The sequence below is a fragment of the Melanerpes formicivorus genome, unplaced genomic scaffold (assembly GCF_026170545.1).
Source record: "Melanerpes formicivorus ecotype bairdi unplaced genomic scaffold, bMelFor1.0.p_v2 SCAF_17, whole genome shotgun sequence".
NCBI lineage: Eukaryota > Metazoa > Chordata > Aves > Piciformes > Picidae > Melanerpes > Melanerpes formicivorus.
Genome location: NW_027142369.1, coordinates 14283489 through 14311053, shown reverse-complemented (window position 1 = coordinate 14311053; position 27565 = coordinate 14283489). Strand labels below are relative to the sequence as shown.

The window sequence follows — 27565 nt, the reverse complement described above, 5'->3', positions numbered from 1 at the left end:
TATTCATTGAGGCAGGAAGGCAGTTTCCAGCTTTTGCTAGTGTGAGCACCGTATGGATGTGCAGAAACCCTCTGGGGGGCGGGGGGTGTGGGGGAGCAGTGTTTGAGCAGAGGTTGCACAGGCAGAAGCCAATGCTAGCTAACAGTATTTACAAACAGAATTGTTAGGTTTAGATAAAATCAGAATCATAAAATCATTCCATTGGAAAAGAGCTCTAAGATCATTGAGTCCAGCTGTTTACCTACCACCAATATGGACATTAAACCACATCCCCAAGTGCCATGTCCACACTTTTCTTGAACACTTCCAGAGGTGGTGACTCCACCACCTCCCTGGAAGGAGAGGGCTTTTATTTATTTATTTGTTATAAATGTAGGTATTTGTCAGGATGTGTTAGGACACAGCCCAATTTCCAGCCATGGCAAAGCCCTGTCCCCCTAAAAGACAAACCCACAGTGGCTGGGTAAGCAGAAGCACAAATGCTTGAGCTTTTAAATAAATTGGGATCTTTAAAACAAACTATGGTAATATTTTATTGATCGTTCCTTATTTATTACACATAATGTTCTCATGTAGTCTTCCCAAAGAAATTTTTATTTGCTACTTGTGATTGTATTCCCCCCAAAAAATGAAACCCAGGCTATAACCAGAAGAGTGGCAGATGGTAGCATGCAGCTGTTCAAAGATACTCTGAATTTCCAATTGGAATCTGTCCCCATTGGTTTTTGCTGTGCTCACTCAGAGTTTGGGGGTGATTTTTGCTGTCCTAAGATTGAAGAGCCATTCTTAAGACAACAAAAGGAGGAATGCAAAAAGCCTTGAGGCTGTAGCTTGAATTATTTGCAAATCTAGAATAAGATCTAGAGCACATGAAAGCCCAGCACATCTGCTGGAAGATTCCCTGGGGGATCCCTGTGAGAGACAGAGGACACTGTTGGGTGACAAGTTGGGAGCACATGGCTGTTTGATCCATGGTAAAGCCTATGAGAAGCCTCTCTCATCTTCCAAAGTAGGAAAACACAAATTGGGGACAGGAAGGAGCAAGTTTGTGTTCAAGATCCAGCTCATCGACTCATTTTAGTGAGCCAAGCTTCCTGAATCAATCACAGAACCACAGAATCGTAGAATGCATCAGATTGGAAGGGACCCTCAAAGGCCAGCACCCCTCACTCCACCGCAGTAAGCAGGGACATCTTTAAGTAGATCAGGTTGCTCAGGGTCACATCAAGTTTGACCTTGAATATCTCCAGGGATGGAGCCTCTACTGTCTCTCTGGGCTACCTCTTTTGGTATTTCACTATCTGCATTAAATGTTTTGGTAGTGTTGAATGGGACCTGGCAGATGCTGGACCATCATTCCCTGTGTGCTCAGGATTTGCAGGGGAGGCTTTCCACACCAAGCTAGCTAAGGATGGAGAGACCCTAGGCAGTCTTCACGGGGTTGGATGAAGCCATCTAGAATGTTATTTCAACAGCAGTTTCTGCTCTGTCAGCTGCTAAAAGGCTGAGATAAATCATGCACAAAAGACACCTATTTTTCCTCCGTTGACTGTAAAGTGGAAGCATTTAGGACTGGGCTCAGAGCTTAAAGTTAGAGATGATGAATTCCAGCTTCTCAAGCCATCTGTGTCAACCCAGTGTATCATTAACATCTCAAGCAGGAAAAGAGCAATGCAGATCGATTCTGCTGTTAGCATGAAGCCAGAATGTGGTCAAAACTTGATCCTCAGATAATAGCTGTCCCCACGGCAGCAATGGATGGCAATGTGGAAGCCTGCTGACATCCTTTCCAAGCCCTGGGAATATGGCTTGGGATGTATCAGTCCCTGGAATCACAGTGGATCAGTTTAAAGAGTGAATCACTAGCAATTTAATTTCATTACCCAGAATAATAAGCAAAACTGATTACAGGCTCCTAAAATACAGACCTTTTGCAGTGGAATTTGGAGCTCCATAGGGACAGAGGATTCCCAAGCTCTGAGAAATCTTCTGCAGATCCATTTTAACTTTCCTGATGAGGTCTCAAATTTTGGAGATGAAACTGAAATTGAAAACAGAAGTTTTGCCCTGCTGAAGCTTTCCCTTTGTGCCTTCAGAGAGCAAGGACACAGCATGTCACACCAATGGACTTCTACACCTTTTGCTTCCCAAACTTGGGAAACTTCAGAGGGATGGCCTAGGCAGGCTGTAGGAGGCAAATTCATATTTATGCTTTTAGGAAGGTGAAAATACAAATAACAACTCTCCAGGCTCCCATGGACCTGTACCTCATTTCATAGATTGGATTGGGTTGGAAGGGATCTTAAGGATCATTTAGTTCCACCCTCTCCACCACCATGGCACCTTCCACTAGATCAGATTACTCCAGGCCCCATCCAAGCTGATGCTGAACACCTCCAGGGAGAGATCTGCCACAACCTCCCTGAGCAACCTGTTCCAGTGTCTCACCACCCTTGCTGTAAAGAATTTCTTCCTAACATTCAGTCTAAATCTCCCCTCTGACAGCTTCAACCCATCCCCTCTCATCCTGTCACTACAAGCCCTTGTAAAAAGTTCCTTCATGTACTGGAAGGCCACTGTAAGGTCTCCCCAGAGACTTCTCTTCTCCAGGCTGAACAGCTCCAACTTTGTTTAGAATAAACCTTTATTTAGAATAAACCAAACCAGGTTGGAAGAGACCTTCATCGCATCCAACCCATCAACCAGTCCAACCCAAACAGCTAACCCATGGCAATGTATTTACAGAAGGACTTTTTGTTGTCCTTCACAGCAGAGGCAACTCTCACAGCCCATCATCATACAGGAGGTGCATTTCCAACAGGAGCTCTCTGACATCAGCCAAGGTGATATCCAGATCCCTCCAACCCATTCTTAAAACAAGGGTGGCTTTTGACTCACATACTGGGCAGACAGGAATGCCATCTGTGTCCCCACATCATTCTTAGTTATTTCTTATTGTTATTACCCCAGGATCAATAATGCAATCTGTAGCTGGGACTGCTCCCTGGCAACATGTGGCTTGAAACTATTTCTACAAATTTCTTCTGCCATTCCTGCCCAGCATCAAGTGGCTCTTCAGGCAGCCCACGCAGATGTTCGTGTTTTGCCTGCCTTTAAGAACATTAATGATTATTAAACGTATGTGGTAGCATTCAGTTGAACATATTTAGTGCACCAGCCAGGAGGAGTGAGAAACAACCAGGTCTGCTGCTCTCTGTCAAAGAGCTCTACTGAATGAGACATCCATCTTTCTCACAGTCTTCTGCTCAGACTAAGTAGCTGGGACCACCAAGGCAAAGGTCACTACATGACCGTGACAGTTGTACTCTTTAGAAAGGAGTTGAGGTACATTTCATAGCCAGGTGTTTGAGAGGGGAAAGCTTGTCCACACAGGGTCTTCTTTGCCCAGCCTCACCCCAAGCATAAAAAATGGTCAAGTTTTCTTGGCTTTCCCACCATGAAACCATTCTCATTGCTATCAATCCTATTTTTACTGACTGAAAGTAAGGAACTCTCCCAGCTGGAGTAACCAGGCTGCCCTGGCTGTGCCATTGGAGCTGATGAAAGCCACAGAGGCCAGAGACAGAGCAGTACATCTAAGAAAGTGAGTTACACCAGGGTTTTGTAAAGCCAAGCTTTGTTTGAGTCAGGTGGCATTGTTCACTCCTGCAGCAACAAAAGGAGAAGTTAAAACCAACAGTTATTAATCTTCAAATTAGGGAATGCCATTCCAAAACAGGCCACAGGAACTTTGCTTTAGGTGGATGCAAATCCTCAGGGAGGGATGCAGCAGAAATACTGGAGAGCCCTAATCAGTGTCAGCAGAGCCAACTCAAGGATGGACCAGGTCCCTAGTGAGGCCATATCTGCTGTACTGGGTCCAGATCTGGGCTCCCCAGTTCAAGAGAGACAAGGAACTACTGGAGAGAATCCTGTGGAGGCTACAAAGATGCTGAGGAGCCTGGATTGTCTCTCCTATGAGGTAAGGCTCAGAGACCTTGGGCTGTTTAGCCTGGAGAAGAGCAGTCTGAGAAGGGATCTTATCAATGCTTGGCAATAGCTAAAGGTGGGAGGCAAGAGGATGGGGCCAGTCTCTTTTCAGTGGTGTTCAATGACAGAACAAGGGGCAAAAGGCACATATTGCAACTCAGGAGGTTCCATCTGAACATGAGGAAAAACTTCTTTGCTGTGAGGGTGTCAGAGCAGTGGACCAGGCTGCCCAGAGAGGTTGTGGAGTCTCCTCCGGAGATTCCAAACCTGCCTGGACATAGTGATCCTGGGCAACCTGCTGTGGGTGTCCCTGCCTTAGCAGGGGGGTTGGGTTAGATGGTCTTCCAGGGCTCCTGCCTAACCCATGCCATTCTGTAATTATGTGATTTGGCATTACAGTAACAAAAAAATAAGAGCACTGTACTGAAAACAGGAGTTCAGCACTGTCCTTGGGGCCCAGCTGCCTGCCCATCAGCTGCAAGCCCACAGGTCTGAGCCCAGAAGCAAGGGACTGGCAGCAGTGAGTAGCTCAGCAAGACAACAAAATGTGGGGACTTTCCTCCCTTGATCTTCCCATTATCATCCTCCACACTCACCTCATACCCAATACAACACTATTATGCTCTGAAGGCCAGTGAGGCTTCTTGTGCTGGTTTTATTGGCTGGAAGGTGCTGCAGTTTTGTTGTTTTCTTTCATAGCAAAATTATCCTGTTGAGCAAGTGCTGGGAAAGCCAAAGAAAATACCCTTCAGGAGGTGAGTAGATATTTATTTGTAGTAGAAATGTTCTTTCTCTGAATAAATGCTGAGAGTCCTGTGGATCTGGCACTCCCTCTTGCAGTCCAGCAGGTTAGCAACACTCCAGCACACCTTGGAGGTAATTTATAGATGTTTTCATAAATTAAAGGGCTTGGAATGCTCTGTCAGTGGCAGAATAAGGGAGGTGGGGGTTTGCTACTTGGGATTATCCCCCCCCTGGAAAGCTGACATGCTCTATCTGTCATTTCATGACTGGTTTTGTTGGGTTTTAGTAGCTGCATTTGTCCAGTAAGGAGCAGCTTTGGATTAAATATGGAACAACAGCAGCTGCAAAGGTAAGGGAACTAAGGGCCATACACACAAATATTCATCAGTTTTCTTTTCTGCAGACTCCATCAGCTGCTCTCTGTTCTCATAGAATGCTTTTTTAACACATGTAGAATCACAGATTTGTTTTGGTTGGAAAAGACCTCTGAGATCATCGAGTCCAACAATCAACCTAAGACCACCATGGACACTAAGCCGTGTCCTGAAGTACCATGTCCACACATTTCTTGAACACCACCAGGTTACTCCACCACTTCCCTGGGCAGCCTGTTCCAATGCCTGACCACTCTTTCAGTAAAGAATATTTTTCAAATATCCAACCTAAACCTCCCCTGGCTAAATTTCAGGCCATTTCCTCTCATCCTATTACCTGCTACTAGGGAGAAGAGACTGAACTACACCTCAGTCCAACCTCCTTTCAGGGAGTTGTAGAGAAGTCTCCCCTCAGCTTCCTCTTCTCCAGACTAAACAGCCTCAGTTCCCTCTGCTGTTCTTTATAAGACTTGTTCTCTAAACCTTTCACCAGCTTTGTTGATCTTCTCTGGACACACTTCAGCACCTCAATGTCCTTCCTGGTGTGAGGAGCCCAAAACTGAACCTAGTATTCAAAGTGCAGCCTCACCAGTGTCAAGTACACGGGCACTACCTCTTCCCTACTCCTGCTGGTCACTCTGTTGATGATACAGACCAGGATGGTGTGGGCCTTCTTGGCTAGCTGAGCACACTGCTGGCTCATGTTAAGCTACCTTCAGTACTGTTTGTAAGAAGTGCATGAGAAAGGGATTGTTTTAAAGTCAAATGATCCAGTGAAATGGAAGATGGTCACAGACTGGGACACATAGAGTGAAGAGAAGAATCATAGAATCACAAAATGGTAGGGGTTGGAAGGAATCTCTAGAGGGCATTGAGTTCAAAACCCCTGCCAAAGCTGCAAGAAGGAGAAGGTGCTTTCTGTTCCTGGAATTCAAAGAGGAATGGCAATCATCAGGTAGGGCAGTTGGAGCTGGATTTCGATACAGCAAAGCTTTTTCCCACAGCAACACAGCACAGTCACAGCCAGAGCCCCAGCTGGGGGTCAATAGCTGGAGCCCTTCAAATCTCATCCAAAGATGTGATACTTATGCGGTGCAATCCTCCCTGTCTGGTTCAATAAACATCAGGCAGGTTCCTCAATGGTTTCCAAACTGGCTTCTCTAAATACCTGGTTTTCCAGCAGAAAGGTGGCAAATTCAGCACAAAAAAATTCTGGAGGCTTCAAGGAAATTCTGTTAAATCCTTTAAGGAGCATCTTCAGAAACCCCTGAACAATAGCTAGTAGAAATGTAACTGTTTGCACTTGAAAGTCCATTTCATGTTTTCTGTTTGGTTTTGGTCTGGCATTTCATTTCCACCTGAATTCAAAGTTATGCTTTTGCTGGATGAGCACATCCTGTCCAGCTCAGCTCCCTGGAAGGCTCCATGTGATGGAGGGTGTATTTGTAGCTCTGCCTGGAGCTGTGTAATAGAGCAAAACCAATCTGTGATCAAAGAAATGTAACAGCAGCCTAGCGAGAGAGATGACCCTCTCAGCATAAGAGCTTCCATGATCTCAACAGGCCCTGTTGCCTGTGGACAGCAGCATCCCAGCAGCAACCTTCATAATTACAAAATCACTGCTGCCATCCCCACCACAGCCTTGCAACTGATGCAAAATTTCAAGTCTGATCTTGAAGGCAGTTTTGCCACCACTAACCAGCCATGGGGTTATCAGTGAAGTCCAGACTGTGACCCTGAGGCTGCAGATACTGGGTCTGATGGAAACCACACGCATTGTTAGGAACACAAAAATTACCTGAGAGTTGTGAGGACAGGCTGTGAGAGTTGGGGTTGCTCAGCTGGGAGAAGAGAAGGCTCCAGGGAGACCTTCTGGTGGCTTTTCAGCACTTTAAGTGGCTGATCAGAAAGCAGGAGACAGACTTTTAGGCAGAACCCATTATGACAGGACAAAGGATGACAGTTTTGAACTAAAAGGAGGACATTGAGAGTAGAGAGAGAAGAAATAATCATTTTTACCCTGAGGATGGTGAAACACTGTCACAGGCTGCCCAGAGAGATGGTAGATACCTTGTCCCTGGATCCATTCCAGGTGAGGTTGTCTGGGGCTCTGAGCAGCCTGCCTCAGTTGTAGATGTTGCTGCTGACTGCAGGATGGTTGGACTCAATGTCCTTTAAATGTCTCTTCCAACCCAGTCCATTCTATGAAGCAAAAACTAAGCCAGGAGAAAAGCAAACAGAAACCAGGGACCTGCAGGATAGAGCCCAACATCCCAGTAATTTCCATGAACCCATTCAGTAAATGCAAGAGCTGCCTTTTAAACAGACCTTTGGCATGTTTGTTTGGAGGAGCTGCACGATTGCAAACATCCAGCTCTGGGAAAACTCTCATGGAAGTTTACTTTGGATGTTTCCTCCCTCCCACAGGAGCCAAAAGGACTTTGGATGTTTTGTGGAATTAGCTGTTTGCAGCCTCTAGTGCAGAAGAGGAACCTCACCAGATTTGTGCCTGTAGTTTGAAGCAAAGCACAATAGGATGACCACCAGGTTGAGGCAGATTCTCCTGCTCCTCTACTCTGCCCTGGTGAGGCCTAATCTGGAGTACTGGGTCCATCCCTAGGTTATCATGATCCCCATTCTCCACACAGTGAAAAAAGGAACTGTTTTATCCAAAATGGCATGTAACAACTGCCATAAGAGTCTGGCACAGCCTCCTACACTAAGATTTATTGGCTTTTACTGAATCTCACTGAAACTTCAATTTACAGATTTCAGTGCTAAAAATGAGGTTTAAATGGACAGTCCTTTGCTTTCTCACTAATGATGTGAAGAGAAATGAAGAATGAAAAAAAGCAAATGATGAAAGGATGTGCAAATACAGGAGGAAAATAGACCTAAATTAGAACTCTTCACTCTCAGTTGTTACAGGAACTAAATTATTTTACTTCATCCTTTAAAATTTACTTCCAAATTTGAGTTTGCTTCAAATACTGTGTTAGACACGCTGCCTTTGCTCCAGAGAGGGCAAATACAACTCCCTTGTGACTAGTAGGCTGAAGTCTGTTTCATAGAATCACAGCATGGTTTGGGTTGGAAGGGACCTTCAAGATCATCTAGTTCAACCCCCTGCCGTGGGGAGGGACATCTCCTACTAAACTAGGTTGCTCAAGCTCTCACCCAACCCAGCTTTGAACACTTTAAGAGCTTGAAGCCTCCACAGCTTCTCTGGGCAACCTGTTCCAGTGCCTCACCCCCCTCATGGGCAAGAATTTCTTCCTGATGTCTAGACTAAATCCATCTTCTTCCAGTTTGAAGCCATCACCCCTCGCCCTGTCACTATATGCCTCCCTCTCCAGCTTCAAGTTTACTTCAATTATAAAACAGCAAAGACAACCACTTTAAAAGAGAGAAACAGTCATTTTATTTGAAAACAAACATGACAAAATAATACAGAGATTTTCACCTCCTGGACCTTGCTGAGGCACAGACTGGGAAAGTACATTTGCAGTCTAGAACAGCTCATGTTTGCTCACCTGACCTTCCTAACTCAGCCTCTGTCCCTAGTTTTCACTCTCTGCCAATGCCACAGACAAAGGTGTTGAAAATGCAGCTGAACACCAGCAGCTTCCCCCCACTCCCATTTCAGAGAGTATTTTTCTCATACAAATGTTTGCAGCAGGGAGAAGGAATGATATAGGAGCCACTACTCTGGCTCTCTAAAACCACAGGACAGCTTCTGGATGTAATTTATCCTCCCCAGAATTATTAACCTGGATTTAGCATCAAATATGCCACGTACAGAGCCACACAGCTGCACAACACCGTGTGGAACTGTGCTTCCAGGTACCTGGTCCATAAGTGCTGGTTTTGCTATCAAGCTTTAGATGAGTAACTTGCAAAAGGTCTGGAGAGCGGATTCAAGACTTCCCTCAAGAATTCACAATATACAACTTTCTAGGAAACTATCTGGAGCAAGGCACTCTTTGTGTTAGTGCTCTTCGAGCACAGCAGCAACTTTCTCACACAGAGCTACCTAATGTTTCCAGACAACACCCTGAGAAGGTGCCAGGTGATTTAGCTTTGCTTGAAGGCAAAAGCTGACAGTCGGACATTTGTAGATTGATCTAAAGGCTTCGATTTTTTGGGTACGTTTGAGTCCTCTGATTTTTGCTCCTGTTTCTGTTTTGCTTCATCCTCATCCTCAGCTGTGGGACGTTTCCGTTTTTTATCTTCTGCTAAATCATTACCTGTTCCTCCTTTTGCTTTCTCAGTCCATGCCTTTAAAGAAAGGATATAATTGAACAGAAAACCATGAGTTAGGCCACAGAACTCATCACTTTATTTCCCTGATTCTAAGGAAGCACTGAAATAATTCCTGTTAGGAACTAGTAAGGATCAATTTATGAGCGGTTTCCTCGCTTTCCTTTTTTTTCTTAACAACATCCTCCCTCAGAACTATACTTCATTTGAGCCTCTCTACAAAACTGAAGTTCTTGTTTGTCTTTCTGGGCAAAGAAGAGATCCAGAAGTCCTTAGAACAAATGTAAGCCCCAATGAATTAAGCCAAGCTATGTCATGCTTAACTCCTTCCCTTTCTCTTCTTTTTTCAGTGTTTCTTTATTGAGGACATTTCTCTCACTTTGGAAAGGCTCCTTTCTGTTTTAAATTATTCTTTCTGCTTTAAATTACTCCTCTCAAAGTATAGGTCATATACCATGGATCAATGCACAACAGAAGTCTGTGCAGATGGAGAACCGTGGAACTTAAAGTAAAAATTTCTAACCCAAAATATCAAAGGGCAAAGAAATTCTCAAAAACTAGAGAATGCTTTCTTACCATTCTTTCCTCTGCTGACAGCACCCTGAATCGACTCATGCCTTCTTTTATTACTTCTGCTTCATCCAGAGCAGGATTATCTGTCAAAATGTTTGCTCTGTTCTCTTCCAGCCACATTTGGAATCCTGTTCTTGGTCTAAAACAAGCACACAAGAATTATCTAAGAAGGTTATATATATATATATGTGTGTGTGTGTGTGTGTAGAATAGAATAGAATAGACCAGACCAGGTTGGAAGAGACCTTCAAGATCATTGCGCCCAACCTATCATCCAACACCACCCAACCAACTAAACCATGCAACCAAGCACCCTGTCAAGTCTCCTCCTGAACACCTCCAGCAACGGCGACTCCACAACCTCCCCAGGCAGTCCATTCCAATGGGCAATCACTCTCTCTGTGTAAAACTTCCTCCTGACCTCCAGCCTGAACCTCCCCGGGTGCAGCTTGAGACTGTGTCCTCTTGTTCTGGTGCTGGTTGCCTGGGAGAAGAGACCAACCTCTGCCTGTCTACAACCTCCCTTAAGGTAGTTGTAGAGAGCAAGAAGGTCACCCCTGAGTATCCTCTTCTCCAGGCAAAGCAACCCCAGCTCCCTCAACCTCTCCTCATAGGGCTTGTGTTCCAAATCCCTCACCAACTTTGTTGCCCTTCTCTGGACATGTTCCAGCAAGTCAACATCCTTCCTAAACTGAGGGACCCAGAACTGGACACAGTACTCGAGGTGTGGTCTAACCAGTGCAATGTACAGGGGCAGAATGACCTCCCTGCTCCTGCTGGCCACACTGTTCCTGATGCAGGCCAGGATGCCATTGGCCCTCCTGGCTGCCTGGGCACACTGCAGGCTCATGTTCAGCCTACCATCAACCAGCACCCCCAGGTCCCTCTCTGCCTGGCTGCTCTCCAGACACTCTGACCCCAGCCTGTAGCACTGCATGGGGTTGCTGTGGCCAATGTGCAGAACCCGGCACTTGGATGTGTTAAATCTCATGCTGTTGGATTCTGCCCATCTGTCCAGCCTGTCGAGGTCTCTCTGCAGAGCCTCTCTACCCTCCAGCAGATCAACTTCTGCCCCCAGCTTGGTGTCGTCCGCAAATTTACTGATGATGTAGAATGGACTGGGTTAGAAGGGACCCTCAAGATGATCTAGTTCCAGCTTCCCCTGTCATGGACAGGGACAGCTCCTACTAGACCACCTTGCTCAAGGCCCCATCCAACCAGCCTTTGAACACTTCCAGGCTTGGAGCCTCCACAACTTTTCTGGGCAACCTATTCCAGTGCCTCACTATCTTCATGGACAAGCATTTCCTCCTAAAGCCTAGTCTCAGGTGAGCTTCCCCCATCCTGTCAGTACATGCCTTTGTAAGAAGTAAATATCCCTCAACACAACATTTCTAAACACCACCTAACTGGGGTTTTTTTGTTCTTGAAAGAAAAGACCTATATAGTCAGCAGTCTGCTTTCTCCTATTGCAGCATGCCTGAAGAACATGCTGACAAGGCAAGACTAAGTCAAGCATTTTTATTAAAGCTGTGATATATATGGAGATTAACATTTCAGTTTTAGAATGACAAAGCATAATGGTTCTCCTCCTTTGTGAAAGGGTCCCATCCACCTACAAATAGAGCACATCTATTAGCATGTTTCAGCTAATCCTCCTCACAATTCTCCTTGCCACTTGTTTTAGAACATTATCTGTAAAGGTTAATGAAAAGAATGCTAACCCAAATGAATAATAATTACCTTCATCTTCCTCAGTGAAATGAAGTCTAAATGAAACATGATTATAATAATGCAAGTTTCATGAGGACTGGGATTGTTAGAAAATACATCTGCTCCAGAGGAACATGACAGATTATAGTCTTAGCTAGGAAGAGACGTGCTCCTTAGGTGATACAAGGGGTTTTGGCTCATTTTCTTCTTTAAAAACCACGCTAAAATAAAAGCTTTTACTCTTTGACATAAGGCTTTTAGACTTCCTCTGAGATTTGACAGTGATGTTTACACTTTCTTTCCTACACTTGGACCTAGCACAGCAGCATGGTTTCATTTATCATTCAAAGGTCACGATCAGATTTATCAAGGCAAAAATGGTTGCTCAGAGCCCCAGACTTGCATTGTGCATTGTTCACTTATTCACTCACACATTTATTTGTCTTAGGTAGATGTGGAACTCCTGCTTGGAATAACACTGCCGTGTACACTGGGAAAGATTCAATGGCCAGAATGCCCTTCTCTGCTCTGTCACCATGAGGGTAACGTGGCAATTTGGAACTCCAAAGAGTGTGGTTTTGGCAGGTGTGTTTAATAACACACAGAGTATAAGTAGCAGTTTACTAAATTTCTGAAGTGGGTTCATAAATGTGACAACTTGAGCTAATACTTCAATCTTGATGTGATGCCACTTCAGGCAGTCATCAGAAACAAAGTTGGTTTTGGACTTGCATTGCTATCAAAATTGGAGCATGGCACTGAGGTGCAAGTGTCCACTCACCTTCTGTTTTCGGTGTTCTCCTGTGCAGTGACTTTCACTTCCTGTGACTCATTTCCAGCTTTTTCTTCTCTTTCTTCCACTATTTTTGCACTAGAGTTAGGTGTATGAGGCTGGAAGAAGGAGGCTGCTGAAGCCTAGAGAAATTGAGGTTAAACAAAGAAAGAAAACAAAGTTAAGAACACCTTGTTCTCAGACAACACACACCACGCAGCCTAGCAAAACCCAAGCCTTTCCTCAGGACATCGTAACCATTGCATTAGTAGAGTGCCAAATCCATCCAATTTCAGCACAGCGGATGTTTAGTTAACACCGTTTAAAGTAAAAGCACAAAGTAACTCCAGAAAACTTGCCTGGACACATTCCTGTGCAACCCACTCTGGGTGACCCTGCTTTAGCAGGGAGGTTAGTCTAGATGATTTTCAGAGGTCCATTCCAACCCCCAGCATTCTGTCATTCTATGACAACTACAACTACAGGAAATGTGTGTTTTTATTGTTTCTGTGGTATGCTTAAGTGAACTTTGCCATGTAAGCTGCTTTACTCAGCCAGCAGGGTTTCATACATGATAAAAGCCGGGAAAGTTAAGTTTACTGTTCTTTGCTCACCGAAACAATGTAAAAAGACTAGAAACATTACCTGCTTGGACTTGGGTTTGGGAATCAGAGGCTTTATAACTGCAGGGTTCTGCTTGTTTGCAGCTCGACTGCTAGCCAAAGAAGTTTTCTTTGGCTGCTTGGTCATCGTGTCTAGAATATTTGCTGAGGGGACCACTGGCTCCTTTTTGTTAGATGACACCTAGCAAAACAAAGAAACAGACAGTGTATTTCTTTTCTGTTATGTTCCCCTCCTCTGTCCCTCCAAGACATCTGTCCCCATAGTTACAGTGTAAACTTCAAACAATAATTTTCAGAGCACTGCAATCAAACCAGCTGCAAAATTCTTACCTTAAAGGGATTCACTCGTCCTTGGCTGCCTGATGTAATCACAACTATTTAATAGGAAAGAAAGAAACAAGAAGGAAAAATGTGTGACTGTAGAAACACACACATAGCTATGAAGCACTGTGCACACTTTAGATGAGTAGTGAAACATGAGCTTTGATTCCAAAGAACAAGGTTAACACTCATTGTGTGTGTTCCAGCCTCTCTTCATTGACATTCAAAGAGTTGATTTATCAAAGGTATCAACTATTCCACACCAAGGAAAAGAAGTTCCCACCAGGCCTGCAAGTGGTTGGATAAAGATGCTATAACAACTCATGAAGGTTATACTGCACAGCTATTATTAGTCATAAGGAATGCCACACAGGACCAAGAGCTTAAAACACAAATCCACAGGAAGACTGAGTACTTCCTCCACTCCCAAATCCGTTTCCACTGCTATTATTCTTGCTTGAGGGCTAGCAGGAGGGAAGAAGCAAAAAAACCAGCAGAAGGTCTCATTCTGCCCCTGCCTGCTCAGATCAGTTCTAAGACAGGGTCATTAACTCTGCCTTTAAGTCCAACCTGTAAATGTGCCTGTGATTAGTAAACAAATCAAGTGATCACTGCTCTCATTTCTCCTGTCCCAAAGAATGCCTTCATGACATAACCAGCCAGGCTATTCAGCATTTGGCACAGCTAAGGCAATCAGATCTGTGTTGTGGAACCATTAGGTAAGGAAGATATCAACAGGAGTAGGAAACCTTTTAAAAACACGAGAACAACAATCAGTCTGAGGTGCCACTAGACCACACTGTTAACACACTGAACTGTGGTAATAATGGGAGAGTGAAGGATTTGGGGTAGACATAGAATCTTAGAATTGTTTTGGTTGAAAAAGACCTTTAAGATCATCAGGTCTCTGATTCCATCAAATCTGGTGTTAAACCACATCCCTCAACACACCACCTGTGCATCTCTTAAAGTATCTCCAGGGATGGGGATCCAACCACATAGCTGGGCTGTCTGTTCCTGTATTTGAGAACACTTTCAATAAAGAAGTTTCTTCTAATATCAAATCCAAATCTCCACTGGTGCAACCTGAGGCCATTACTTCTCATCCTGTCACTTGTTAGTAGAGAGAACAGACCAATCCCTACTTGGCTCCAAGCTCCTTTCAGGGAGTTGTGCACAGTGAGGAGGTCTCCCCTCAGCCTCCTTTTCCCCAGGCTAAAACAATCCCATTTTCCTCATCTGCTTCTTACCAGACCTGTTCTCCAGGCCCTTCACCAACTTTGTTGCCCTTCTCTGGACCCAGTTAAGGACCTCAGTGTCCTTCTTGTAGTGAGGGACCCAAAACTGAACACATATCAAGAGGCATGACAAAGTTCTCATCCTGGAATAAGTGGAGATGTACTCACTGGACTTCGGAGCAGGAACCTCTGCTGAAGTGACACTTCTGGAGAAAGGATTTGGCCCTTCAGAAAAAAGAAAGAGGCACATATTTAAGTGCAATAAAATGTAATGGCATAGCTTCTTTAGAACAACCCCTCAAACAGACAAGTTAAACAATCTGCACTTTAAAGTAGGGCTCATAGTTTTCAAGTGGGGCACACACTCTTGCAAAACCATGTTACTTCTACCCAGATTTACCTCACAGTCGTATACTTATTGCTTAAACCTTAAACTTATTCCTTGAACAAGCGTGCCCAGCAAACAACTTGTATATCTGCTCAACTCCTGTAAGATTTGAGCTGATACTGAAATAATTACTTCATAAGGTCACCCAGTGCATGAGAAATAGTATCAGACAACAGAAGAACTCCCCAAGGCTCCCTCAAATGGTTATGACCTACAATGCATAAGCAAGTTGCAGCAGAGCAAGTGACAGACACTAATCTTGCTTCCCTGCAGCAACAGCAAGACACAGGCTGGAATATGGACCTGCTCACTCAGTAGGCACTGCCATGCATCTCCCATAGGGGACTCCTGCCCACAGGCAGGAGTTACTGCATGTCAGCCTCCTACTCCTCTGCCATTATTCCAGTTCCCAGTCTTGTTCAGCATCTTCATCAGTGACCTGGAGCAGCTCTGTGAGGAGGAAAGGCCAAGAGACCTGGGGCTCTTTTGCCTGGAGAAGAGCAGCCTGAGGACATCTTCTCAATACTGATCAATAATGAAAGGGTGAGGTAAAGAGGGTGAGGCCAGAATCTTTTCAGTGGTGCACAGTGATAGAACAAGGGGCAGGGCACAAACTGGAATACTGGAGGTTTCATCTAAACATGAGGGAAAACTTCTTTCCTTTGAGGGAGCTGGAGCACTCGGACAGGCTGCCCAAGGAGGTTGTAGAGTCTCCTTCTCTAGAGAGACTCCAAACCCACCTGGACATTGTGATCCTGAGCAACCTGCTGTGGGTGACCCTGCTTTAGGAGTGGTGTGGGACTGGATAATCTCCAGAAGTCCCTTCCAATCCCTACCATTTTGTGATTTTTTTTCACACATCAACACTCAAATAAGACAGATTGGACACCATCAGCCCTGCTCCCACTAGGTAGCAGAAGAGCTTGTCCTTGTAACAGCTGCAGAGTTTCAGAACTCAGTGAAATAAACAGAGTTATTTTCTATTTGCATAAATGGATCTAAATCAAACCTCCTGTACCTCGCTTGTGGTGACCTGTGACAGGTGGGAGGCCTGTCTTTTCTATATTTTCTGTCAACAGGACACAAACAAAACTAAGGACAGAAAACTCATTGTTTGCAAAGTCCTATAGACTGATGAGTTATCCAAATGACAAATTACTTGGGAATTTTCCAGAATTCCTGATTAAGTCTGTGAAAGACACATCTAAACAACATCCAGCCTATTCAGGGAGCATGTTTTTCTTACTCTGTTTATGCACTTCTGGTGTTTCTTCTTCCTCCTCAGAGCCATCACTCTCCTCAGCATCTTCCATTTCTTGGTCCTGCTGAACATTTCTAACCGGGGGCTGACCCCACTCCGTGGGAGAGTTGCTGTAACTAAATGGAAGGAATCCATCAGAAAGGAAGCAATCACCACACTGAGAGGGAAAACGGGAACAATGGAAGGCTAACTTACTTACCTAATTTAGGAAGTAAGACAATAACATTTGGCATTTATTTACGTTCTATCTCTGGTTTAACTGTGATGGTTACTAAAAATAAAGTAAAGATTTATTAACCACTTCAGTCGACCCTGAAACATGAAGTGTAGCTCTCTGAAGTGGCTGAGTAGTTGTAGTTCTATGAGGGACCACACATGGTGATGAAACTGCCTGAAATTGACACTCAGCTAAGTACATGCACTGGCCTTCAAAGAAGTTACACACAGAGGAGCCATCATCCCAACAGAAACAGCAACCTTCTGTCACCTTCTTCAGAGTGCACATATTATTGCCAAAACCCTTTGCTGCAAACATAAAACATCTTTGCAATCTCTCAGGTTGTTTGGGACTCCAAGCAACCTTGATCTAGCTGAAGATGTCCCTGCTGACTGTGGGGAGGTTGGACTGAATGAACTTTGACAGCCTTTTCCAACCCAAACCACCCTGTGACTCTATGACTCTACCTCCATTTAAACATGAGTACATCCAATACCATGAGTAATACCAGATTACTTTTCTGCATACATGAATAAGACACAGGTGGTAACATGGATGTGTATTTTCAGTCTGAAGCTTAGGCAGCAAGTTTCAATGCTTGATTAGTCTGTAAGTTCCCAACAGCATTATGTAGATTTCTTGCACTTTCCTCAGTAGGCAAGGAGTGGAAATATTTCCCTTTGTATTAGTATCCTGCTACTAATGAGTCCCCAGAAGGTAGGGCTTGTGGTGATAGGACAAGGGGCAATGGTTTTAAACTAGAGCAAGGGTAGATTTAGACTGGATATTAGGAAGAAGTTCTGTACTATGAGGGTGGTGTGACACTGGAACAGGTTGCCCAGAGAAGCTGTAGATGCCTCACATCCTTGGAAATCTTTAAGACCAAGCTGCATGAGGCTTTGAGCAACCTGGTCTAGTGGAAGGTGTCCCTGCCCATGGCAGGGGGGTTGGAACTAGATGATCTTTAAGGTGCCTTTCAACTCAAGCCATTCTATGATCAAGAAGCATGTACCATTTTGTATGCACAGTTTCTAAGAAGAGCAACATGAGCTGTTACTTCGTAACAAACACGTCACAAACTATGGTCCAGAGAAGACAAATCAAAGTGTTAATAGATCAATAACAACACGTTCCCAGGCTCCAAATCACAGAAATTTGTGTTACCGTGCACTCGAGTGCTTTCGGAAATCTTCTTCCTCCTCTTCATCTTCCTCTGCTGCTGCCAGCTCACTTGCTTTTTCTACAGCCATTTCACTAAGTCGCTGAGCTAAATTTAGCCTCCGAGAGCGAGACGCGTACTTGATAGCTAAATTCACAACGCTTTGTGTCATGAGGTCAGCAAGTTCCATGCAGCGAAATTCACGCTCCAGTTTACAAGAAAGCTGAAAGAAAAGAAGCCTTGAGGATTCCACACTTAGCAGTTACACAGCTCTTCTCTAGGACCAGAATGTTATGGTCTTGGTGGAAGGAATGAATAAGGACGAACCACCAGCAATCGTGAGCCAAAAATAAATCTCTCTTTTGGTTCCCTTCTTTCCCCTACTCTTCATACTGATAAGCAGTAACAGTACTAACTGGAGTTAATTTCTTATCATAGTCTGAACTGGCTGGATTGACAATCACTAGCCAGTGTTATCATGGTATCTGTCAGGGTTGGAAGGGACCACAAGGATCATCTAGTTCCAACCCCCCTGCCATGGGCAGGAACATCCCACACTAGATCAGGCTGGCCAGAGCCTCGTCCAGCTTGGTCTTAAACGCCTCCAGGGACAGGGCCTCAACCACCTCCCTGGACAACCCATTCCAGGGCTTCACCACTCTCATGGTGGAGAACTTCCTCCGCATGTCCAGCCTGAATCTCCCCACCTCCAGCTTCATTCCAATCCCAGAAGAGTGATCACATCAAAATTTCCATCTATTCAAAATAAAGTCTCAGAAATTCTTTCCACTGTTTATTTATGTGTACTTACAGCAAAGAGCTTCATTAGAAGTTCCTGCTGTTCCTTCAGTGCCTGACTTTTAGCATTTTCATCCACTTCATAGCCATTTTTTGATAAGTAATCCACATGGTTGTGAAATACCAAAGAACGCCAGTACTGCTCCTGAAAAAGGAAGAAAGATGGAGGTCAGAGGGGGAAAAAATTCATAGCTTAATGCCTCACAATATTTGATTAACTTTAACATTCCTTTCATCTGACAAAGAGGGTGAGTGGTACACATTTCTCTTTAAAAGACATTGAGTACTGAGGAACAACAACAAAAGAAAGACAACACTGACCACCATTGTATAGAAACTAATCCAAACAGTCACCATAAATATTTAAGTTCACTTTTTGCTTTCTCAGAACAAGCCCTACGTGTTCACCTGTACACTACCAGGACAGACCATTGCAGAACAATTTGGTTATTTTATTTTCTAACTTCTGTCTCACAGCAAATTGTAAGTATTACAGAAAAACTCAGTAACTGTGGGGGTAATCATCATCTGTGGGACAGGAAAACAGAAAATACAAAGCTGATTCTTCAAGGAAATACCAATATGGCTGTTACATCAGGCTAGCTCTGATACAAAACCATTCTAAATTTATTCAAACCCAGTATATTTTCATTATATGTATTGGAGTAATCTGTTTCTTCATCTACACAGAATATTCCTTCAAGCAATGTTAACAGCTCCTTCTGTATTTTGTGGGAGTGGAGGGGTGGAAGACTCACCCCATCAGATAAAGAACAAAAAGACTTGAACCAAAAGAAGGAGAATTCATTAAAAATGACTAAGTGGTTATTATAGACTTTTTAATCTACACTTCTATCAAAGAGAATAAATTTCAAATAGCAATCAAATGTCTCTAAGGTTGAGCTTAGAATTTTAGGTTCATTTTTATTTCATGCCCTAAAATTGAGCCCCATGAGACTGAAATATTTCTGCCTATAAAACATGGAAGAATAAATACATATATTCTTCTAGAAGCTCTCCACATGTACATCTTACTTCACCAGCTTCTACCTTAAGAAAATAAGCCAATGCAGAAGGCCTGTTTTCAGAGTAATTATATGAATTTGTCTGGGGGAAAAAAACATCTTCCAGAAATTTTGTTATGCCTAAAATATTATAAAGCAGACCTTAAAGGAGTCTTAATTTGGATCTCAAAATCTGGTGCTTGTTAGAACATTAACCACTACCCACTATGAAAATAAAAGAGAGGGTGAGAAAGACTTCATGTGTCAGAAATAGATTATGTGTAAATATAACCTTATATCAGCTCTAGCAGCTTTATCTGGTATGCTTCTAGAAACAGTTGTGAACCAAACCACACCAGAAAAGCTGAACAAAAACACACAAGCCCAAATAGCCTCCTTAGTCATGTGTCTTACTCAGAGTTTGCAGTACCCCCTTTCATAGCAGAGGTGATTAATAGGAATTGTGTATAATCTCCACTATGAGGACATGTGAGGCTATCAGCTGTGGTCTCAACACCGTGCCATACCTCCATCTGTCCCTTTTCTGTGCTAACTTGACAGTAAGGAAGTTTAAATGATAATATTGCTACAGCAGGCCGGGGCAGCGTAGGAGGGAATCGGGCTCCTTTACAAGGAATGCACCTGTGTAAAGAAAAACAAAAACACACACACACACAATTATCAACACCTACAGTCACCAGTTGCCCTATGTCTAAATCATGTCTCCCAAGAAGCAAGACACTTTAAGAGGATTTGTTCTTTATAAAGGTGTAATTAAATTACTGGCTTAAATATAGCAACGTGTAAGATTGACTTGGAAAGGGTTGTTTTTGCATTGCAACCAGTCAAAGATGTTTAAAACAGCAAAGCATTGTGCTGCTCTTGTTCACACTAGAAACCCCAAGCAGAACAGACACAGATCTCTATCTCACACAACACAGCATGTCACAGCTATTACAGAAAGTAAATGAAATTTATTGAAATCAGAAAGTACTGAACAACTGAAGCCACTGGAACAGGAGCAGGCACATCTACTGTTTATTTTGATGAGGGCTCTTGTAGTTTATGGGGAGAGTGCTGTGTCCAGACATACACAGGGGGGTGGGGGGGGAAAGAAAGGGGGAGGGGGATGGGTTAGGGAAAAGAAGGGTAAACCAGATAAGCACACACTAAAAGCACAGCCTTATTGTTTCGTTCTATTTAAACTAATGCTTTCTGGTAACAATCACTTAAGCTAAACATTGATTGGGGAAGAGCTGAATTTCCAGCAGCAGCAAAGCAGCATTGGCAAAAATGTCTGGTTTTATAAGCTGCTGTTTTAGACACTAGGAAGAAGGGGGAAAAAAAAAGAACAGGAAGCACTAGTGTTCTGGCTATCTGTGTTAATTAAGGCATATGGTGTTGCTACAACAACCCTCCCCCACCTTATCTTTAATATGCCAGTGGCTTTGAATAAAACGTTTTTGTGCAACTCAGAGCAGCTCTCTCTTTCTTGGTGTAGAAGGAAAAAACCTCACAATGAGAGACTCACAGTTGACCATCTCATCAATGTGATGTGTCCTGCACATTTTGGGTGTGTTTTCTGGAGGCCAACATTATTTAATGATTTGGAGGAAGAAGCAGATAGTCAATTGACATTTACCAGTGATGTCAAATTATTTCTCTTATTGCCAACAGAGGAGTAAAAAGCATATCAGATAAATACAAGTAAAATGCAGTCTCCCACCAAACTCCACAATTGTGTGTGAGTAGCAAAGAAGAAAAGCCTCAAATTCAGTAAAATATGTGAGCTGATGGATTCTGTCCTGGTAGGAAAAGAACACAGCTCACTGAATAGGGAAGACTACGAACACAGCTTAGAAACCAATATCCAGGATGAACTTTACAATCAAGAGAAACAGAATTACTTAGACATCACCAGTATCACATTTGATTAAGTAATGGCCAACTCACAGCTAAATTGTTGAGCAATTTTAAATAGAAAATGGTTCTTCATGGCCACAGTTCAAATATAACAACAGTTCTGATTTATCTATGTCTAATGATGTAGATTAGCTATAGGATTGTTTTTTTCTCAAAATGACAAAAGGGAAAAATACAGGGGGGAAAGTAGGGGGAAAACAAAACCAAAAATAAACAAAATACCCACATAGATGCAACCTCACAAAGGCCATCAACAGCAGAAGCATATTCCTAACAGCAACCATAACTTCTCAATAGGTTTCTCTAGCAAAATGCAGTTCAATGACTGTGTCTGCATCCAAGATGTGTGATTTCATAATGAAGTGCAAGGCAAAAAGCCACAATTAGTTACAGATTAGAAAAGTCTTACAATCTCATTCCAAACCAATTTAGTGATGAACCATCCACACAGAACTACATTTATGAACTGGATAGTTTTCTGTGCATGTTTACCAACCACCTCTTTCAGTAGTTGTTTCCAGTTTCTCTAAGTAAAATGTGTTCTGTAATTGAAAACCAATGCAAACAAAGCATTTCCTTGTGAAATATCTGACCTGAGCTGCTGGGGATTTTCATGGATGCCAACTACCCAATAATGATCTGATTTTCCTTTGCAATGCTCTCTCATGTTACAGACCGGAATCCAAGTATTCCCGAGCCCTCGGTTCAGCATCCGCACAATGCCCTCAGAATCCACATAACAAGGGGTACCTGTTGGTTACAAACAATTATGCTGTCAGGCAATTCATTAGAACAGAAGTTAGTCTGAACTGGTGGATACTGCTGCGACATGACAGTTAATGGATCTCAAATACCACATCCTCCCACGCAGACAGCACAACCTAGCTGGGCAAAACTCGTTCCCTTAGAAAGATACGCCACCTTCTGACAAGTCAACGCTACTGCTAGTCAAACGACAGCTCTAATTTAACACATTTTATGAAGCCACAGAAACAGACTCACAGAATAGTGGGGATTGGAAGGAACCTCCAGAGATCATCGAGTCCAACCTCCCTGCTAAAGTAGGGTCAACCACAGCAGGTTGCCCAGAAGGGTTTGAAATCTCTCCAGAGGAGACTCCACAACCTCTCTGGGCAGCCACCTCCAGGGATTCAGCACCCTCACAGAAAAGAGGTTTTTGCTTATGTTTAGATGGAACATCCTGTGTTGCAGTTCATGCCCATTGCCTGTCACTTGGAACCACTGAAAAGAGTCTGGCCACATCCTCTCGATTATCACACTTTAGATATGGATTAGCATTGATCAGATGCACTCTGGCAGCTCTTCTCCAGGCTAAACAGACCCAAGTCCCTCACTCTCCTCCTTATACTGCTTGGGTAAATTCCCAAAGAAAATTCACCATTTTACAACTACTTTGTCTGATTATCATAAAAACTGCTCCTAAGTTACCAACATTTGGGGGTGGGAGGGAGGACTTTTGCTGAGATAGATGAACACACCTATTGTGGTGTATTAATGCAGTTTATTTCTTTTAGCTGAGCAGAGCAAGCAATCAGGAAAACAAGTTCTGATAACATATGAGTGTATTCTCTTCAGAGTGGAAGCATTAAAGATTTCTGATAAACATATTAAAGGAATGAATAAACAATTTTTTTTAGCACTGAGATTGAAACAAAATATCTAGAGCCCAAGATCACCATTCCAAAAAGGGTGAATTAATGAATTAGCCTAACTCTCCCCCAAAGTTCCCACAGCAGTTGTCAAGATTCGTCAGCATCACTCATGCAGGTATCTCATACCTTCTGCAGAGAATCCAACCCATACCAAATGGGATTTTCTTGTCAGAGAAAGAGGGTCTCCATGCAAAATCTGGTTTTTCTTCTTGCCTAACTCCATCAGCTGTACTCCAAGGCATTGGTCCCCATCAAACCCAGTCCCTAGGAAGAAGTGGTCCAATAACTGTGTTAGAAAAGAATTGTCTTGTCTCTTGGCTAAATCCAAGTTTTGACTAAAAACCCAATTCTGATGCAGGTTTATCCATGAATACCACTGTCGGACAAGTGACTGTCAGTTTGGATGTACAAAGCACACAACAACTATTCCTTGATTTCCCACAATTCTGGCCTACCTAAACCCCAAGTTTAGATTAATATTAACTACAAAATTCTCCCTTCCCTACAGGATAATCTTAGGCATGATAATATAAATTGTGGACTTCACTGTCAGAAGGCAAAGATCTGTGAGCTGAGACAGCAAGACCATCATCAAGAAGAATAAGCAACAGGATAATCACTATCAAGGAGAGAACAAGAAGGATAATCGTCATCAAGATGAGAAGAAGAACAGAACACTTCCGGTGATTACACTTTAACTAACTAGTGTTTGAAGCTAGTAACAGACAAAGGTTCTTGTTTTGAAGTTCAGGAAAAGAGAGATGACTACCTCTGTGATAAATAACCATCAACTGCTCTCCATGTCCTGCCATAGACACCACTGGACCTGGAAGGCTGAAGATCTCTTTCTGAACTCCTCCAACTGTAAATACACGAACCAGCAAAGCACTAGTGGCACAAGCAGCCCAGCCTTGCCCTAGACAGATGGCCTCAATGTCTTCATCCTTTGGCATATCTACTGTCCACTCCTTGTTTGCATCCCATGAGTCAAAATGAATGCAGTGCAGTTTGCTAAAGCAGAGACAAAAAACAAATCAGTCAAATATCTCAAAATGAAGGAAAAAAAAGTATCTGAAAAGACACCAATATATTACAGACACCTGGAGTCTATGGTAGTGACAAAGGAACTACTAATTACAAGTGGTGATTTGGGTTATCAAACACTGAAACAGGCTCCCCAGGGAGGTGTTTTAATCCCCATCCCTGGAGGTTTTGAAAAGATTCAGAGATGTGGTGGTGAGGAATGTGGTTTAGCACCAGACTCAGTGGAGTTAGAGAATGGTTGGACTCGATCTTAAAGGTCTTTTCCAACTGAAATGATCCTATGATTCTGTTTGACAAGGAGTTACTTCTATTATTCAAGAAGTGAAGAACCAGCTCAACCTCCAGCTCTGTAAATTTAAAGCCTCTAAAGCCTGGTGCAGAGAGTCTGAGAGAAGATTTTATCTGGAAACAGGCAAGTGTCTGGCATAATTCACATTCATAAGTCCCCTGAGTATTAGCCATCACTATATATTCTCTTCCAAAGGGGAAAAAAAAAAATAGGAACTTCAATTCTACCTTCTTAATAACTGAAAACTGCCCATGACCAATTCACAGATGCCATGGCTTTTCAGAGATTGCCCACTTGTACTGAGCAAAAAGGATTGAAGTCTTGGGTCACACAACCAAAACATACAAATAATACTTTTAAAGGTAAAGATCACAACGACATATGTGTGAAAGAAGTTCTTTCTTCAAGATATTTTTGCAGAAACCAGCAATAAAATTTTATTTCTGTTGTTCTTAAATGCAAGAACAGAGTCCAGCTGGCCCAGCTGCTACATATTTCTATGGGTTTCATAAATCTGGGTTCTTCACACTTATAACACGTAGGGTATCTAGAAACATTTCTCTTTAGCAAGAGTGTGAAAAGAAATAGCACAGCCCTCATGATTGATCTTTGGTCTGAGCAGATTGAAAAAGTATTGTTCATGTTGACAATTTCCTTTGAGCCAGCAATGTATGAAGTTTCCAGAATACATTTGAAAAATCCTCAGGGAACAAATAATATCTTTAGACATTCTTGAAGTCTTCAGGTGGGTGGATGTGACAACCCTCCTTAAAAGCGAGCCCCTAAATAAAAAGTATCAAAGTATCACCAAAAGCCAAGAACCTCAAAAAAAAAAAAAAAAAAAAAAAAGGTTACAAAAGTTGAAATTATAAACTGAAATTTAAGAAATTACAGATTGCATCTGGTTGGAAGGGACCCTCAAAGGCCATCTTGTCCAATGCCCGAGCAGGGACATCTCCAACTAGATCAGGCTGTCCAGCGCAATATTAAGCCTGGTCTTCAATGTCTCCAGATATGGGGCCTCAACCACATTCCTGGGCAGCCTGTTCCATTATTTCATGACTCTGATTGTAAAGAACTTCCTCCTAATGTCCAGCATGAATCTACTCTGCTCCAGTTTAAAGTCATTGCCCCTCGTCCTATCACTACAAGCCCTTCTAAACAGTCCTTCCCCAGCCTTCCTGTAGGTCCCCTCAAGACATTAAAATGTAGTTACAAGGTCTCCCCAGAGCCTTCTCTTATCCAAGCTGAACAGACCCAGGCCTGTCCTTGTAGAAGAGGTGCTCTAGCTCTCTGATTATCTTTGTGGCCCTCCTCTGAACCCACTCCAGCAGGTCCATATCTCTTGTGCTGGAAGAAGTTAAGTATAATTCTATATTATGATATTTGCAGAGCGAGGCCATGACTTACCTTGCAAGATCTTCTGTACTCTCACAGGCCAGTAAAATAGCTTCAGCAGAGAGGTCAGCCATTGTGTGATTTAGGGAGTTCGGCAGGTGTGTTGCATGGTGTATAGAGGTATCATGAAATTCTACATCTATAGCATTGTCTTGCTCGTCATTGTAACACCGAATGATGCCAACAGAATTCCACACCTAATAAAAAGAACCACCCACAAAACCCAACAAATCAAAGATGCTGTCCTAAAACAACCTGATAGAAATTGCACATCACAGAATCATAGAATGGCTTAGGTTGGAAGGGACCCTAGAGATCATATGCTCCAACCTCCCTGCCATGGGCAGGGATACCTCTCAACTAGGTTTAGTTATTCAAGGCCTCATCCACCCTGGCTTTCAACACCTCCAGGGAGGAGGCATCCACCACCTCTCTGGGCAACCTGTTCCAGAGTCTCATCACCCTCGTACTGAAGAACTTGTTCCTAAAATCCAGTCTAAAACTATTCTCCCTCATCTTAAAACCATTCCCCCTTGTCTTATCACTAGACACCTTTATGAAAAGTCCTTCTCCAGCCTTCCTGTAGGCTCCCTTTTAGGTATTGGAAGGCAGATATAAGGTCTCCCTGGAGTCTTCTGTTCTCTGAAACAAGAGTAGGTGAAAAGCTGGAGGGAAGACTTGAGGAATCATGTGGTCAGGAATTGTAGTTTCTGAACCAGCTGAATTAGGCAAAACCTATTCTCATCCTCATTGCTTTAGCCATCTTTCTCCTTATGAAATTGTGTGAAGAGTGTACAGTTAGAAATAAATAAAGTGATGACTAATAAATAATCATAATAGTGGATTACTAATGTGCAACTCCTAACAGTACAAAAATATCCACAAGTCCTGGCTAAAAAAATTTTCAAACAGATGTGCTAGAATAGCACAGGTACAGATTGTATAACTTGCTCTTGTCTTAAAGCAAAGTATTCCTTCCTACATCAAAACCAGCTGCCATGTACAGCATGACATTATGCAGTCTTTGCATTAACACAAAGCTGCTTTCCACTGTTTAGCTTCACACTGTGAAACATTACCAAAATTATCAAAAATCTTGGAAATTACTACATTAAGGCACATCAAGAACTGGATATTAAATATTCAGAAAGCAATCAGATCTAGTACATTCCTGAGGAGAAATCACACCAGGCACTGGTGCAGACTGGGGATCATCCTGCTGCAAAGCAGCTCCACGGAGAAAGACCTTGGAGTAGTAGTGGACAGTAAGTTATCCATGGGACAGCAATGTGCCCTTGTAGCTAAGAGGGCCAATGGTATCCTGGGTTGTATCAAGAAAAGTGTCCAGCAGGTCTAGGGGTTTCTCTTCCCCCCCTAGTCTGACCTGTCAAGAGCACACCTGGAATACTGTATCCAGGTTTGGGTACTCCAATTCAAAAGATACAGGGAACTACTGGAGAGACCCCATCAGAGGGCTGTGAGGATGGTTAAAAGATTTGAACATCTCTCCTGTGAAGAAAGACTGAGAGACCTGGGACTGTTGAGTCTTGATAAAAGCAGACTGAAAGGCGATCTTCTCAATGCTGATCAATACCTAAAGGGCTGGTATCAAATAGGATGGGGCCAGACTTTTCAGTGGAGCCAAGCAACAGGAAAAGGGGCAATAGGCACAAACTGAAACCCAGGATGCTCCATCTGAACACAAAATAAAACATCTTTCCTGTGAGGGTGCTGGACCCTTGGAGCAGGCTGGCCAGAGAGGCTGTTGAGTCTCCTCTAGAGACTTTCAAAACCCTAGGTGAT

The 27565-nt window shown here is 43.2% G+C and overlaps 1 protein-coding gene and 1 long non-coding RNA gene across 2 annotated transcripts in view; both read right to left on the bottom strand.

The window, feature by feature from the left end:
* Nucleotides 1-547: 547 nt before the first annotated feature.
* LOC137446520 (uncharacterized) lies at nucleotides 548-7241 on the bottom strand. Its single transcript, XR_010988669.1, has 3 exons — nucleotides 7128-7241; nucleotides 1929-2041; nucleotides 548-1826 (listed from the first exon to the last, which is right to left on the bottom strand). It is a non-coding gene; the product is annotated as an uncharacterized lncRNA (long non-coding RNA).
* A 1273-nt stretch (nucleotides 7242-8514) lies between these two features.
* WDHD1 (WD repeat and HMG-box DNA binding protein 1) overlaps nucleotides 8515-27565 on the bottom strand; it is a 34880-nt gene continuing 15829 nt past the window's right edge. Inside the window, exons 13-26 of the mRNA XM_068149051.1 lie at nucleotides 25775-25959; nucleotides 23801-24042; nucleotides 23158-23295; nucleotides 21952-22108; nucleotides 19963-20077; nucleotides 18445-18576; nucleotides 17639-17856; nucleotides 16243-16373; nucleotides 14777-14833; nucleotides 13380-13423; nucleotides 13072-13230; nucleotides 12436-12569; nucleotides 9945-10080; nucleotides 8515-9386 (exon numbers count right to left, since the gene is read on the bottom strand). Of these exons, the coding sequence (XP_068005152.1) occupies nucleotides 9183-9386; nucleotides 9945-10080; nucleotides 12436-12569; nucleotides 13072-13230; nucleotides 13380-13423; nucleotides 14777-14833; nucleotides 16243-16373; nucleotides 17639-17856; nucleotides 18445-18576; nucleotides 19963-20077; nucleotides 21952-22108; nucleotides 23158-23295; nucleotides 23801-24042; nucleotides 25775-25959 (2052 nt within the window). The 3' untranslated portion in view covers nucleotides 8515-9182. The remainder of the gene's footprint in view (nucleotides 9387-9944; nucleotides 10081-12435; nucleotides 12570-13071; nucleotides 13231-13379; nucleotides 13424-14776; nucleotides 14834-16242; nucleotides 16374-17638; nucleotides 17857-18444; nucleotides 18577-19962; nucleotides 20078-21951; nucleotides 22109-23157; nucleotides 23296-23800; nucleotides 24043-25774; nucleotides 25960-27565) is intronic.